Here is a 17,487-nt window from a genome sequence, read left to right on the forward strand (position 1 = left end):
GTTTTCATTTCCATCATCGACCCTAATTCTCCCTTTCTTGGTTTTTCTCTTGCTCTGCAAACCATGTTCCCTTCTCATTCCCAGGGCGTCACAACGCACGTTTCCATTTGGGTAAAATGTTGCCGCTTGGAACGTTGCAGGGCAAACCCTGTCTACGTGGTCTCATGGGAGGGCGTATAAATAGCACGCCACTTTTAATGACTTTTCGCGTGCATGTCTACGCATATTAAGCTTTTCGCGTGTCATTTAACGCCCGTTATTTCAGCCATCCTTCACATGAAATATTGATTTAAAAACAGCCCTCTGACAGAAAGCTCCACCACTTCGTATTTCTCCGCAAGGTGGCGGAGAAATCCGAACACGGGGTTTTCCCTCAATGACATTTGTGCGTGTAATGACAACGCCATCTCTGCACAATACAAGTCAATTGAGACTACATGGCGTGAAATGACACGCAAAAATCATGAAATGCGTTGTAATTATACGCGAGATGGCTTGAGAGAAATAGCGTGTCATTCACACGCCTTTAGTGATACCAGGCTGGTATGCTGCAACCTTCCATGTCATAGCAGTTTTCATTTCCATCATCGACCCTTATTCTTCCTTTCTTGGTTTTTCTCTTGCTCTGCAAACCATGTTCCCTTCTCATTCCCAGGGCGTCATAACGCACGTTTCCATGTGGTTAAAATGTTGCCGCTTGGAACGTTGCAGGGCAAACCCTCTCAAATGGCCCTTCACTCGTCATGTTTCCATTATTTAAAAAAAAAAAAAAGGCCCCACAGGGATTTACGAGACACCAGAGGTGATGTACCACTGTGGATTTCGATCGCCTGTGATCAGCTGATCAGTGTTACAGTGGTGCACCCCTTTCTCAAAGTGAGAAATACAGAATAGTTGCAGTTTGATTTAAGGTGGCCCCTATGACTCACAACGGCAACTTATGTACAAGTAACATGAAAGAAAAAAACTCCACCTTAAAAATTCTGGGCGCCGTAAAAGTGTGTGTTGACCCCTCTTGTACTACTTTGCATGTGTATGCGTTTGTGTGTAAATAGGAGAGCGAGAGAGAGAGAGAGAGAGCGAGAGAGAGAGAGAGAGAGAGAGAGAGAGAGAGATAGAGAGAGAGCGAGTGAGAATGCAGCAAAGGACCACATGCCAGAATGAAACCCAGCCGCCGCAGCAGTCATTTTAACAAGCCTGTATATGTGCCTGCACAGATCATTTTCTGTGCGGCGTTCTACTACACCACTAGATAAAAGTGTCAAACGGTCGGTCAAACAGCCGCTCGAGTGACTCGCATGCAAATTAGGTGCGTTTCGCAAGATAGACCTGCCTCCTTCCGGGTATTCGAGCCTAATGGAAATGTACCTATATACCGCCATTTTGGCACAGCCCTCTGTTTCTCAAAACTAGGGGGTATTGTGCATCGATGCCAAACGCACTTTGCTTTTAACTGAAAACCCATCTGTGGTGATATGAGACTTATATATGAGAGTGCTAACCTCCATGTAAGGAGGTAGGTTAGGGTGGTGGCTGGGTTAGATGTCATGGTCTTACATTTGACGTGCAGGGCTACCCACTGCATTGACAAGTGATGCCACAGGGTCCTGACAAAACGGGAGTATACAACAAGTTGGGATGATAATGGGTTGATCCTCCCCAACTATCAGTGCGCTTACACCATACCCTAGGTTCTCATACCCCGGGTAACAGACCTTTAGTAACCAGAGTTCTCTGGCATGTAAACATCTTACCTAGATTATTATCGGGTTTCTCATCTGCACATGCTCCCCACGGCGGTGACTTTTGGCCCGGATATAAAATAAACCAGGAAGCAACAGTGCCAGAAACGATGTAAACAAAACCAACCACACTAGAGTGTTACCTTTAAACTAAGGGAGGACTTTGCAATGGCAAGTAACATCACTACCAAGATGAACTGTTTCATACCGTCTTAATTCTGTACAAAAGTCGGCCGTTTGTGATTTTGACAAAGATGAACCGGGGAAAAAAGCTGTAATCAGTCCAGCTGTATGTTGCCGGAGTACCACCTACTGTACTGGAGGTCGAGTTACTCCGTCATTTCCCCATTGGCCCTTTCATGTATATGAGAGGAACTTCAATTATCCGATCATTCCCTTAAGCAGTAAGGGGGTAAGGGTTACTGATGTGCATGTAAACACACTTTTCAGCCCTGCTGACCTCCATCTTTGCATCCAGTATTGAGTCTTCTTTAATTTCCCTTCCACTCTTTTTAGACTTTTTTTTTTTAAGATTATTTTTTGGCAGTTTTCAAGCCTTCATTAGATTGGACAGACAGGAAATGGGTTGAGAGTGAGAGGGGGAGATATGCAGCAAGGAGCCACAGTCGGAGTTGAACCCGCAGCCGCTGCCTCGAGGACCTTCAGCCTCTTTACATGAGGCGACTGCTCTAACCACTGTTCCAAGGGCCACGACCAATATAGCGACATATTCAGACCATTGTGTGACGCCAAGGTTAAGGCCGGAGGTGGGGCGATGACGGCATCGTATCACAAAGTATGTGGTTTCGTCATCCAGACAACAACGCCATAGGGGGCATTTTCAAATCTTCCAACTCTGGGACCCGGTTTCAAATTATCCACACCCGGCTTCGTGTGGATAGTCGGCCAAAACGATAATGCAAACAACATCGCGTTAAAGGAGCCGTTTAATTCCGTTGTAGAGGAGGAACCCTGCTGTGGAGGAGTGAAAGGAAAGAAGGAAAAGGTGAGGAAGAGTGTGAGATAAGATGATCTGCGAAGGTTGCAAAAGAAAAAAAGAGAGGGGGAGTTGAGAAAAAATAGACAAGGTGGGAGGTTAAAGAAAGATTGCAGATGGAAAGGTAATAAGATAAGTGGGCCCTTTATGAATGGACTGAAATAAACATTGTTGGAGAGAAGGGGGGAGGGAGGGAAAGAGAGCTGGAGAAAGGAGTGGGCAAAAGATTAAGAGAGAGGAAGAGATGAGGGTTGGGGCTGAGGGACAAAGAAACAGAGGGAAATTAAATGGAGGGAGAAAGACAGATCATTAAGAAAATCTGAGAGAAGGAAGTGAGGTATGGACAAACATGTAGGTGGATTTTCTTTCCTATTAGAGAAACAGAGGCAACAGCAGTGATGAATGAAGATACAATGAAGGGATGGAGAGAGAGAGAGAGAGAGAGAGAGAGAGAGAGAGAGAGAGAGAGAAAAGGGAGGAGAGATGTTCTTCTTGATGGACAAGTGGAGCTCAGAGGATTATCCAAGACGAACCAACAAACTTTCATCCATGGGATCAAACTACAACCAACCAGCAGAGTCCTCTAAAATGGAAATGAGTTTCTTTCTGAGACATCTGCCGCTACAGAAACAAAAAAATGAGACCTACTCTCACCAAATGGCTGACAAAAAAGAAATTACCATATTTTCCGCACTATAGGGCGCACTACATTATAAGGCGCATAGAATAGACGCTACAGTCGAGGCTGGGGTTACGTTCTGCATCCATTAGATGGAGCTGCGTAAAAGGGAACGTCAACAAAACAGTCAGGGAGGTCGTCTTGTTGCTTCCTCCACTTCGGCACCATTGATTGGTTCATGTTCAACTCTCAGGCTGCTGCTCTATTCCCGTGTTCTACTGTGTGACTAATGGCCTTGAGTTGAAACTCTGCGTCGTAAGCGTGTCTCTTCACAGGAGCCATTTTGGGCTCTTTACACAAACACACACATGGAAATGAAACGGCACGCTTCACGCAGTCGTATATCTCAACATGCACCGCGCGTTACTTCTTCTACAGGGGAAAACAGAGTCGGCGGCTGCTCACCGTAGTTGAAGACCTGTTGTGGCTCAATATTGGTCCTTATATAAGGAGCACCGGATTATAAGGCGCACTGTCGGCTTTTGAGACATTTGAAGGTTTTTAGGTGCAACTGAAATATACGGTAAACAAATTACAAGACTTGCAGAACTGCAGATAACTTAAATCCTTAAATTGACAAAATCTCACTTCCACATATTCTCGGTATGTTACGGAGATATTGAAGTTACAGAATAAACTATTCAAATATAGATCTTCTTCTTTGTGCAGAGACGTGGTTCAGAGAGGACGCCTGATTGCAGTGGATTCACTGGATGAAAAGCACTGATGCAAAACCTTAGTCCTTGACATTGACATTATATGGGACCAGTTGGGTTCAAGCTCTTGTCAACAAACATTCACTTGAGGACGGCACTGAAAGTCCACAGGTTCCAGGGCAGATGTTGTATATGAAAGTCTGAACTGATGATTCATTTCCATGTGAAGTGTTTGTGTTTGCAGGAAAAGACCCAGCTTGATAATCAGAGAAACTGTCTTCAGCAAGGAAATGACTAAGTGTAAGCTCTTAGTCAGGCTAATAATAACCTTACAAACAGATCAGTTCATTTGGTTTTAATGTACATAGCTTTATTGACATTTATTGTACTCTATTTCATCTTATTTACATGTTTAGCTTGTTTATTTTTCATTGCTTTCTCTCATCTTGAACTACTTTAACAAGGACCTATTATGCCTTTCCATCTGGGTGGCTGTGGCTTGGTGGCAGAGTGGGTCGTCCTCTGATCGAGAGATTGGTGGTTCGATCCCCATCTCCCCCCGGTCCACATGTCGAAGTGTCCTTGAGCAAGACACTGAACCCCAAATTGCTCCCCGTGCTGCGCATGGGTGTGTGAATGTGGTGTGAAAGGTTAGATCAAATTAGATGGTCTGTAGATGTCCACTGCCATCAGCGTGAATGTCTGTGTGAATGGGTGAATGTGACAAACACTGTGAAGCGCCTTGAGTAGTCAGATGACTAGAAAGGCGCTATATAAGTACAAGTCCATTACCATTACCATCTTTACTGACTTATAAATGCAGTTATAATATTTTAAAGTCATGTTAAATTATACCAAAGAGTCAAATAATGTTGTACTTGCATTTAGACGTGAGCCCTGCCGACCGTCTGGGTTGGCTGTGCTCAGCTCTGAAAGCTAGATTGTCGGTCGCTATTAGAGATTTCTTATAATATCAGGAATTTGTCTCCGTAGAAGAATCCTGACTTCCCTATTGGTCTTGCTGCTGCACACAGGCTCCAACTGTTAGCTGTAGGTTCAGCAACGTTTATGCTTTTTTGTTGTTTTTTATTTTGAATTTAACCTGTTAAAGCTAACGTTAGCATGTTGCACAGCTAACATGGCTAGCTTCCATATAGACATGTTTTCAGCTGCCGAGGTAACTGATTCCCTACATCGTAAGAGCCATAACATTTCCGATTATGCAGCATAAACAGTTGACCAATCAGAGCACACTTGACTCCTCGGGAGGGGGGCAGAAGCTCAGACAGAGCCTGCCACACAGAGGTGCTGCATGGGTGCTGAAGCAATGGACAAAGCATGTAAACCTATTGTAGTTGACCCGGAAAATACAAATATGACCCTGAAAACTAGCATAATAGGGCATCTTTAACATGGCTATTTTGATTTCGCTACATTTATCTCATCTTATCTTAAACTGTATGAGCTGCACTATAGTGATGTGTGTATGTGTTTATTAGTTTACATGTTAATCCTCCTACAGATGGCTTTTCTTTAGTGTTACATAATGAAAACAAATGAGGATATTAATGCAAATCACTCATGTTTCGCTCTCTCGGAGGGGAAAATAAAACTAGTAGAACATTAGTTTGTTGCATTAGTTTAGAACAAAACAAATCATGAAGCAGTTTCTCTTTGGGATGGATAAGGAAATGTGCAGAAATTCATGAGTTTTATGAATGTGTAGCCATTTTTTATGCCTGACTTCCTTATCAAATCATGTGGTTTACAGTGGCTGCACAAACCCACTTGCTTTTCTATTGACTTTTTGCCACCGACTTCCCCCTCCTCCACCACCATCAACAGAAACCCCACAATACTCCAATCCATGACCCAAACAAACCTCACACTGATTGGATTGACTGAGATCCAATCAAATAAGGTATTCTTATGTGACCGGATTTGTGGTGTGCACATATACAAAGCACACGCATACACACAACTGGCGATACACACAAGCAAAAACACACTATTAAACATATACTCATCTGTTCACATACACACTTGTTCAATCATGCAAAACCCCGACACCACCCCACACACTCACACCCCATTGCACACAGTCTCTCTTCATAAGTGCGTTGTGGGAAATCTGCCTTCTGGAGGAGGATATTACATCATGGCATCAGCTTAGTTCGCCCAGCCCCGCTCGCCAAACAGAGTTACCGTGGTTACGGCAGTGAAAAATTAAAACATCCCTCACAGGAGTTCAAAGTATTATGGAGATTCCAAAAGCCAGTTCAACTTTTGAATGAGTTTTGAGAAGTGGGCAGGATGTTATCATATGTTTTTATTATATTTGCAGGCAGTATAAGTGCAAGGCAAACACACTGATGGATTCTGAGAGTGATGATTCCTGTCAGGCGCTTCTTCCTTGCCTTTTTTCCTTATAAGAGGTGACATGGGATTCACTTTACTGGACAGGGGCGATGAGTGGCTCATTTAAAACGCCACTGCACTGCTCTGTCTGCACATTTAACCTCAACTACAACAGTGATGGTAATGGCGCCTTTCCACTGGACGGTACAGCTCATCTTCTCATCTCATCTTCAGCCTCTTATCTGGGGTCGGGTTGGGGCAGCAGCTTTAGCAGGGGACCCCAAACTTCCCTTTCCCGGGCCACATTAACCAGCTCTAACTGGGGGATCCTGAGGCGTTCCCAGGCCAGTGTGGAGATCTAATCTCTCCACCTGGTTCTGGGTCTTCCTCGAGGCCTCCTCCCAGCTGGACGTGCCTGGAACACCTCCCTAGGGAGGCGCCCAGGGTTCATCCTTACCAGATGATCCCGAACCACCTCAACTGGCTCCTTTCAACGCTAAGGAGCAGCGGCTCTACTCTGAGTTCCTCACGGATGCTGAACTTCTCACCCTCTCTCTAAGGGAGACTCCAGCCCCCCTCCTGAGGAAACACATTTCACACGCTTGTACCCGTGACCTCGTTCTTTGGGTCATGACCATAGGTGAGGGTAGGAACGAAGATTGACCGGTAGATCCAGAGCTTTGCCTTCCTCAGCTCTCTTTTTGTCACAACGGTGCGGTAGAGCGACTGCAACACCGCCCCCGCTGCTCCGATTCTCCGGCCAAAGTCACGCTCCATCTTCCCCTCACTCGTGAACATGATCCCGAGGTACTTGAACTCCTTCACTTGGGGTAAGGACTCAACTTTTTTATTTTGGTTTTCCATTAGCAAAAGTTATGACTAGTACCTGGTACCCATTACTTTTTTTAAAGTTGCAGTCGGCAACTCTAGCAGATCGAGTTAACTCACTAACTGATCACAACTCTCTCACCAAGCCTGTGAATGTTCTCATCTGTCCTGGGACAGGCTGGGACTGGACCATGACCAGGCTGGGACTGGACCAGGACCAGGCTGGGACTGGACCAGGACCAGGACCAGGCTGGGACTGGTCCAACTAACTGGTGCGGAGATCCAGGTATTTAACCTTTCACAAGGCCGAAGATGTCAGTGGAACCTTTTGTGCTCCAAGTCGTTATAGTGACAGTCGTAGTGACCTACTTCCCAGGTTTGGACTTCGTTAGTGCTCTATTGAGTCTTAACGACCGTCGTTGGAGTCTCAGGAGGCCTTTTGTTTCCATTCTGATGGTTTTTTTTTGTTGTTCATTAGAAGACAATGAGACAGTCCTGATAGATCTGCCTCATTATCTTTGTTAAAACTAAACAGTATAGGTTTGATTGAATGTGTAAATCCTCAATACCTGAAATCAGCTATACAATAGTTCTATCAGCCAAAGTAATTTCCAAGGAAAATATCCCTTCCTGTTATTATCGGTACTTTTGCAGTGTTGACACTCACCCCGTTGGCTCTGCTCATGGCCTGGTAGTAGATGCTGTAGCTCTTGGCCGGTGACAGCGGAGGATTCCAGAAACCTCCGTAGCTCTTGTTGTCTCCCACTGTGAACGGCTGTACAACCGTGAGGCTGGACGGGGGCAGTTCAGCAGCGATGTAGTAGGATGAGTCCAGGATGGAGGCATTGCGGAAGCTGACAGGGGTGGAGAAACATTCGGGGGCTTCGGAGGCGGAGCGACGGGTCTTGGACTTGCGTTCCTCCTTCACAACGAGCTGGTAGGAGCTGGAAGAAACCCAAATAAAGTTACATTAATACCTGATTTATCCCTGTAAGTTAGGAGAAAGTCTTTCTCTGTTGATTTAATATTTCTGTTTGGGAGGGAATGTTAGTTATGACTCTTCATGTGTACCCATCAATGTCATTTGTCATCTACGGGGTTTCAATTGGTCCCAATGTCAAGACACATGTCTTTGTTGCAGCCCTATATGGTTTTATTTAATTCTTAAATTTACATTAAAGACTTATTCAGGCTGTATTTTAAGATATATTTCTTTTTTTAATCTGACTATTGTAGTTTCCTCATGATTTAATCACTGTGGAGTATCAAATCTTACATTTCCAGAGTGCTTTATAGACTTATTTTGGAACCAAAGCTTTAGCTAACTTTCTAACAAAGTCACTGGCTGATCATTTCTTGTGCTGACTCAGCACCACACTAGAATTAAAAGTAAGAAATAAACGTGTGTCTGTGTAGGAGTGGGATGTGAGGTAACATCCTGCTTTGCCTACATGTATCTATCTATCTATCTATCTCTGGGACATGTACAAGAAGATACAAATAAGATAGATAGGAAGAAGAAGATGTGTGTGTGTTTGTGTGTACATGTGCACTCTAGCAGGTGTGCTTGTGTGTCCAGTATGCACGTGCGTGTGTGTGTGTGTGTGTGTGTGTGTGTGTGTGTGTGTGTGTGTGTAGGTGTGTGTATGTGTGTGTGTGCGTGCGTGCTTCTATTCCACTCTGAGAGGCTTCATGAATGGCTGAGGACTCCTTTAGCGGTCAGGACAAACGCAGTGGCCCCTTCGCAATTACCTCTGTCCTCCATGCCAAGAACTCACTTCACAATTATACGCAATTAGGGAAATGTATGTTTCTGTGAGGGGTGCAGCGGCCAATTATCCCCAGCTCGCGTTTGGCAGCTTTCATAAAAGATAATTGCTGATGACCAAAGATGAGTCTCTCTTTCTCTGTCTTTGCTGTTACTGCCTTTCTGCTGAAATATCCATTCTAAACTAATGGCCTTTTGAAGCTGCACGCGGGATGAAGCAGAGGCCTAGTACAAGGGGCGAAGACAGAAAAGTGTGTGTGTGTGTATGTGTGTGTTTAATTGCGTTCCTTTGGGTGTGTATCCAGTTGCATAACTGTTGTTGCACTTCTCTTTTTGAGTTTTTTTGTCCCAGGCCTTAAACAGGTTTAATGATGCAGTGAAAACGGCCTGTTTAACATGGGGGTCAATGAGAAATTGCTCTGTTATGCAAACTTCCCCTAGTGGACACTCAGAGGACTGCAATTGTTGGCACTTCCTTATTGGATCAACCAGGAAGTCGCTGTAGTTGGCACTTGGGAATAACTAGAGTTTTTTACCTTCGGAGTCAGAATTTGGAAAAGTGTGGGACGTTTTTGCAAATGATCAACATTCAAACAACAAAGTGAGGATATTTGAAGTTTAGGGAAAATGGGCTGAGACCAGCGAATGCATTACATTGTTAAAATTGTGGCATGTGAATTTTATCACATATGTCTGGTATTATTATTTAGACTTTATGCCGATGACTGACGTGTGTATCTGTCTTCATCTGTAAACCTATGAAAATGTTCATTTGTGTTTATGAGCAAATATGTGTTGACATCCATCTTTACAGCTTCCTTTCTCTGTGTGCATTTATGTGAATGCACATGTGTATGCATCTGAGCTTGCACACTCATGTGTGTGTAAAACTGTTGCGTGATTTTCTCAAGCAGCCTTAACACACAAACATTCACATCATCTAAGCTCCTGAACTCTGATCTCCTCAGGATAAAGAAAAATAAACAAAACACAACAATTCCTGCAAAAGCATTAGCATACACATTAAGAAAAAAAGATGATTTTCCACACTTCATACATCTGTTGGCACTTACAACATGCAATACTTGCACAACATACATAATAATGCAATCACGTTAAGGTGCTTATCCGGGTTACCAAACACATAAAGATGTTAGAGATGACAGTGCAGACTAATTCAATGCAACATATATCTCCCATATGTGGGTGATACATGGCAAGACATGGCATGAGATTTAGAGAAATTAACACTAACCCACTGACCCAAGTTCATATTTCTTTAATACATTTCACCAAATTAAAATTGAAGTTATATATTTTCTCCACGCACACTTGTTGAAAGTATATTTCCCTAAATGCAAACCATAGAATTATGTTCTCCCTTACAGCAATGAAATGGATGAGATCACATGTTCAAAGTGAACTTTTAATTAAAAAAACATGCTGACAGAAATAATGAGAAAAGGAATAAATTAGCTATGTGTCCATTTTAAGACAAAACCAGTCAGTGCAGTGGGCTGGGAAGTCGAAGAATGTATTTCTGCCTTAAATCTCTCAGGCGACACAACTACCTGGTTAAGATTAGGGAAAGATAGTCTCAGCTCATCTTCATCCGCTTATCCGGGGTCGGGTCGCGGGGGCAGCAGCTTTAGCAGGGGACCCCAAACTTCCCTTTCCCGGGCCACATTAACCAGCTCTAACTGGGGGATCCTGAGGCGTTCCCAGGCCAGTGTGGAGATCTAATCTCTCCACCTGGTCCTGGGTCTTCCCCGAGGCCTCCTCCCAGCTGGACGTGCCTGGAACACCTCCCTAGGAAGGTGCCCAGGGTTCATCCTTACTAGATGATCCTGAACCACCTCAACTGGCTCCTTTCATCGCAAAGGAGCAGCGGCTCTACTCCGAGTTCCTCACGGATGCTGAACTTCTCCCCCTCTCTCTAAGGGAGACTCCAGCCCCATTTCGGCCGCTTGTACCCGCTACCTGGTTCTTTGGGTCATGACCCAGCTTTCAGGACCACAGGTGAGGGTAGGAACCAAGATTGACCAGTAGATCCAGAGCTTTGCCTTCCTCAGCTCTCTTTTCGTCACAACAGTGCGGTAGAGCGACTGCAGCTCCGCCCCCGCTGCTCTGATTCTCCGGCCAAACTCACGCTCCATCGTCCCCTCACTCGTGAACATGATCCCGAGGTACTTGAACTCCTTCACTTGGGGTAAGGACTCATTCCCGAAAGATAGTGGTTTGGGTTATTATAAACCCTTTCTAGCAGAAAGCGGGGAAAGGCTAACCCCTCCCTTGCCCGGAAAAGAAACATAAGTGGAACTTACTGTATGGAAAGTGAGGAATTACCTGATAGGTGCGCCACGAGATTGGGCGGGCTTTAACAGGATGGTGATGGTGGTCTCTGTCTCGTTCAGTGGAGCCTCAGACTCGTACTCTGGCATCATGGGGGCTGATGGGAAAAAAAACAAAACCATGGCAGCATTTACTTAATGATTCCTCTTCCAGTAAGTCACAGTTTTTTTTCCCAGCAGTACAAAAATAGTTACATATGAAAAGCTCTTTTGCAAAACGAGATAAAAGCCAAATTTAAAAAAAATGAGTTTGTCACTTTGCTGTAAACAGAACCTTTTCACTGCTTCATCAGTGTTTCTGCCAAATCTCTATATTTCCTTGTTTAAAACGGTCTCATGATGCAGTTCCTTTCCAAACCGCGTCCAGCGCCAAACCTATTTTTAGCCTAAATGCGATACGTCCTCTCGACCAATCAGAATTCAGTGAGCGTTCTATGCGATCCAACATGGCGGCGCTCTGAAGCGGGAGAGTTTTTTGTGTCGTCCCTCCGTTCAACATGTTCAGACTGAGCCAATGAACCATTTGGACAAGATACATGAATATTAACCAAGTGTGTGGGTTTGGGTAAAAAATGTCATTTTCCTGAAAACTATTAAAATGGATTTATAGCGTTTTGGAAAAGAGCTCCTCATTTAGTGCAGCTGAAATTCACTTTGTATAACCCTAACCGTAATCTTTTGCAGGCTAAAACCAGTCACCTAACAGTAGTTTTGGTGCCTAAACGTAACCGAAACCAAAAGAAACAGTTGCGGTCCACTTCCAGTCCGTCACCATCTCGCAGTCGACATCCTTGTACCTTTCCTAAGATATACGTATTTCTGTCCAGAACTTTTCATTTTTTCATACCATACGTAAATCATTACACTGGCTTCCTGTACATCAGAGAATTGATTTCAAAATCCTCCTGCTCACGTATAAATCACTACATGGTCCAGGGCCGAAGTATATCACTGATATGCTCCCACTACATAAGCCTTCTAGATCACTAAGGGCGCACTCACACTGTCGTTCTGTCCCGGGCCAAAACCGTTTTTTCAGCTAAAGCCTAGTACGTTTAAGCAGTGTGAGTGCACCCGCTCCGCGCATAACAGACGACAGCGGGCCGCTTGAAAGAGGTGGGCCGTTTGCACATGTACGAGCACGAGCGTGCGCACGTGCACGAGCGCGAGCCCTACGGCAGTGGCGTTGTGTCCACCTGTTCGGACATGTAAATAGAAGGATGGACCATGCGCGGACATTTAACAACAACAACAATGGCGGTGAAAGGTTCACGTTGGTGTGATGCGGAGGTGGAGTGTTTACTGCAGATTTGGTCGGATGAAAATATTCAAAAACAGTCGACAAGACGCACAAAAACTCAGAGGTCTATGGAAAGATTTGTAAACAAAGCCACACACACGCGATCAATGCGTGTGACGTGTTACGGCGTGATGGCGTATGGACAGCAAGAAGCATTGGCCGAGGCCCAGGTAGTGTGAGTACAAACGGGGCTGGGGCGCGGGGGGAGAGTGAGGGGGGACAAGTACCCTAAAGAGTAAACTCAAATCAAGGGAAAGCATCTTTCAGTCATTATGCAACAAACAGCTGGAATAAACCTCCTGAAGATGTGAGACTTTCACCCACTCTGACCACTTTTACAACTCGACTGAACACTTTTATGTTCACCTGAGCTTTCTGCTGAATCTTTGCACTTTTAACGTCCGCACTGTTCTTATGCATTTTAATTCATGACATGTTGTGCTGTGAAGCACTTTGAGTCCGCCTTGTGTATGAAAAGTGCTATACAAATAAAGTTGCCTTGCCTTGCCTACCTTATCCGACGAACCTGTTGATGAGAATACGGTGTAATATTGGTACGAACACACTGAGCCTGCCCATTTCTCCCTTAACTTCTTTATCCCACCTTTAAAGAAAGTGTAGGATGCAGAGCCACAGTAAAACACAGGCTTCAAAGTAAAGTGCGGCTCAACTGTATTTTTACGTGTCCATATTTTCTCTCTGCGTGGACCTCCAACAGGAAAAATAACACAATCTGTTCACAGATTATTAAAAATAAATACCTCATTTTACCAGAGCAACAGTGTGGGTGTTTTTACATTTTACATAAAAATAAATCAAATCAATGTGTATCCATGATCCCGTAGTTATAACGATCCCCTTAATTAATTCAGTACCAATTAATACAGCCTACACTTCCAAAGCCCTGCAGAGCCAAGTGCATTAACACTTGGCAAGACTCAATATGGCAACCGCACGCTGCTTACGACGTAGCAGGTAAAAACTAATTTTTGGAGTTAATACTGTAAGAAATATCAGCAGAGGCAAATTTATCAAATCAACACGTTTGTTCTGGCTCAGATCTTGTGGTTATTTTGTTCTGATATTAACGTATCATGTCTTGGCAACAGTGATTATATCCGGTGCTGTTGATGTATTCTTGTTTGTATATAACATTCAAGTTGACCTCCTTACCCCCCACCGCCCCTCCCGAGCCCTCCGATCCTCCTCCTCCCTAACTCTGACCGTGCCACCTTCCAAACTCAAAACCTTCGGACACAGAGCTTTCTCGAGAACTGCACCCCGACTCTGGAACTCTCTCCCCCAGCCCATCCGCGACTCTCCATCACTCACAACAATTAAATCCCGGCTAAAAACCTTCCTTTTCTCACAAGCCTACAACCTCCCCTACCCATAACTACATTCACTCCTGTCCTCTCTCCCTGACCCCCCCCCCCACCCTCCTTCCGCTCTCCTCACCCATTCAGCCCCCGACCCCCCCCACCCCCCCCCCCCCACCCCCACTGCTCTTCAATCCATCCCCCCACCTCTATTGTTGTACCTGTTTCTGCCTGTTTTTCTGTATCAGCATTACCCCTTGCCCCCTTTGCTTTGTTTCCCTGTCATCCTTGTCTTCTGTTGTTTGCTACCTGCAAAGATCTCTACACTGGAGAAACAAAACAACCACTGCATAAACGCATGGCCCAACACAGGAGAGCTAACTCCTCAGGCCTGGACTCTGCTGTCCACTTACACCTCAAGGAGAAAGCCCACTCCTTTGATGACAGCAATGTCCAAATCTTGGACAGAGAGGACAGATGGTTTGAAAGAGGAGTAAAAGAAGCATCTATGTAAAAGTGGAGAAACCATCGCTAAACAGAGGAGGGGGTCTGAGACACCACTTATTTCAATTTACAATGCTGCCCTTTCATCCCTTCATTCAACAATCCAACCTCAAAGAACAACTGTTCACAAAGGGCCTCCTGTGACCCCAACGACTGTCGTTCAGATTCAATAGAGCACTAACGAAGTCGAAACCAACTGCCCACCAACGACTGTGACTCTAACGACGGGCGTGGGCACTTGGAGCACAAAGGGTGTCAGTGACATCATCGGCCTTGTGAGAGGTTAAATACCTGGATCTCCACACCAGTTAGTTGGACCAGTCCCAGCCTGGTCCTGGTCCTGGTCAGATGCGTACATGAACTGATGAAGCCTCTTGGATGAGAGGTGAAACGTCTTCCTAGACAAACAACCAGTCCAGTTGTTTTTGACTGAAATTGCTTTGAGGATAACGACGACCTGGACGAATGAGAACATTCACAGGCCTACCTGTTACATGTGTGTCTTTGTACTACCTGTCCTGCTCTGTAAGCGACTTTGGGTCTTTGAAAAGCGCTATATAAATTAAATGAATTATTATTATTATTATAAGTGTTTAATTTCACATGCCGTCATATTGAAGTTGGCACATCAGTGTTTGTCTGACTAAAAAAATCAACACTTTTTCCCCCTGAATGATGTGGCCTTTACGTTATTAACAGTCCAACCCCTCTTCTCCATCCATCTCCATCTCTCTGCATCATTTAATTGAAATCTCTTCATCGCTCGGCCCCCTGAGTGAGCTAATAAAGATTGGGAATGGCGTGACATTTGGAAGGGAGACACCTCTGCTATGTGTGGAAGTGCCATGTTTTCTTGTTTCCCTCTTAGCAACATGTTGTTGGAGGAATGAAGGCTATGCAGAAAGGTCAGGCTAAAACCACTGTAGGTGTTGACAGATAGGACGACGCTAATAACATGCTAGTGACACATTTAGACTGTAGTCGTCGGCGTTTCAATCGGCACTTAACACTGTCTGGACTCATTCAGTTGTGGAGCTCAAGGGACTGAAGAAGACATCCCTACTGCTTATATTCAACTTAGAGTCCCAAAGTTCGGCATTTTTAGACTGAAAATAGTATTTTATCTCCAATCTATGTTGATTTAATTAATAGGAAGAAGTCGTATTCCACATTTCCTATAAATCCAAAAGCTTCTCGTAACAAACGAGGAATTGAGACGTTTCCAGGACTGAATGTGAAAAGATGTGAGTGTTGGGAAAGAGCTAGGCTGTCACACCGCGGTGAGGAATGTCCTGTCTTGGGTTTTTTGTCTTGTGAATTTCATGTTTTTATTTTGAAAAAGTAACTCTCCTCTCGTTCCAGGTCACTTGCCCTTCCTCTTGTGTCACCGGTCTGGCGTCTCCCCTAGTCCCTGATTGTTTCCACCTGTGCTCCCGTCCCTGGTGTATATATTGTCTTTGTCTTCCCCTGTCTCATCGCCAGAGTATTTCGTCCTGTCATGAATCTCCAGCCTTTCACAGCCTTGCCACAGAGTTGCCTTGTAATCGATAAGTATTGCCTTGCTTGTTTTTCTGTTTCCTTGTATTCCTCTGACGAAGAGTGATTTTGATTTTGATAAAGTTTTTGGTTAGTTGTGAACCCTTTTGTTTTCTAGATAGCCATAGCCTCTTTGTTTTGTTCCTCCCTCCTTGTGGAGCGCTTTGATTTTGTAATTATTCTCAGCACAGTGAAGAGTAGATAACTTTATAGCCTTTTGTCCTTTTCCTCCTCGAGAGCGATTTTCTGTTGGTGTAACGTTTCTTAGTTTATTCATTATTAGACCAGTGTAGAGTTTTTGGTCTCACCTCCTTCGGGAGCGAATTTCAGTTTCTAGCCCTGTTTATGGTTTTCTTGTCTATCCTCTGTCTGTTGACGAGGTAGAGTTTTAAAGCCGTTTGGTGTTCACTTCCTCTGAAGGAGATACAAGAGTTTCAGAATAAAAGCCTGTCATACTCGTTCTCTGACTGCATCTGAGTCCTCATTTCGCCAGGCCTGACATAGGCTCTCTAGGTACATACAGATTTAAGCTATTATTTCTGCTTCGTAACATATGCGGATTACGCGGATAAATTACACTGATCAATCATGCAACAAGATTAATAAACATATAATTGATAAACTCTCTTTGGATTACCTTGTAAAGTAAATATTTCTGATGGTTTATACATTTAAAAAGTAGGTAATACCTCATATAAAGTTGTCCTTTAATATGAAAATATTTAATAAACATGATGTTCCACAAAGAGGTGCGATCTTACTTTGAATGTCAATTATGATGCTGGGTTGAGCAGACAAATGTCACTCCTCTGGATACGTTTATCTGCTCTACAAGACACTTTGGCAGCTATCTACCAAACTGCATGCAGTTAATAGTAGTGATGAAATGCAATATGCCCAGACAATCAGATATTTCTACCTGTATTATTAGAGAAGAGTAAAAAAAAAAGACAGAAAAGGTGGGAACAGAGACAAAGGGAGAGTTGGAGAGAGCTGGAGATAGATAGAAAAGGGGAGTCAGAGAAATAAAGAGCGAAAAGAAACAAAGAAAGATAAAGAGAAGGATTTTAATTTTGCATCATCATTCTGTCGTTTAGACCACAATGAACATCCAAAACATCACAAAACAGTTGGATTAATAATAGAGAAGTCCTCTTGTTGCAGAATAAAGACCACAAAATATGAGGTCATTTCGCATTTTTTACAACAAAGGTTGATTGATTCTTTTTTGTGTGTGTTACCATTGACGCTTTGTTTGGACCGAGGCGGGTGACATAAACACAGGGTTGTGGATTTAGAGAAAAAGTCAGACAGATATGAAAACGGTCATTCAGACAAACAAAGACCCCAAACAAAAACACAAACTGGCACATTCACAAAGAAACTGAGGGATATGCCAAACCACCACCTGGCTAACAAACAAGGCTTCAGCGTCTCATTCTGTACCTG

General features: G+C 44.1%; 1 protein-coding gene across 1 annotated transcript in view; it reads right to left on the reverse strand.

Annotated features, from left to right (window-relative positions):
• Positions 1–17,487, reverse strand: part of ptprt (protein tyrosine phosphatase receptor type T) — a gene marked incomplete at its 3' end in the record, with an annotated part of 451,455 nt that overhangs the window by 183,025 nt on the left and 250,943 nt on the right. The window contains exons 13-14 of the mRNA XM_083939813.1: positions 11,375–11,477; positions 7,928–8,204 (exon numbers count right to left, since the gene is read on the reverse strand). Coding sequence (XP_083795939.1) covers positions 7,928–8,204; positions 11,375–11,477 — 380 coding nt within the window. The remainder of the gene's footprint in view (positions 1–7,927; positions 8,205–11,374; positions 11,478–17,487) is intronic.

This window comes from Echiichthys vipera (genome assembly GCF_963691815.1).
Source record: "Echiichthys vipera genome assembly, chromosome: X".
NCBI classification, from domain to species: Eukaryota; Metazoa; Chordata; class Actinopteri; order Perciformes; family Trachinidae; genus Echiichthys; species Echiichthys vipera.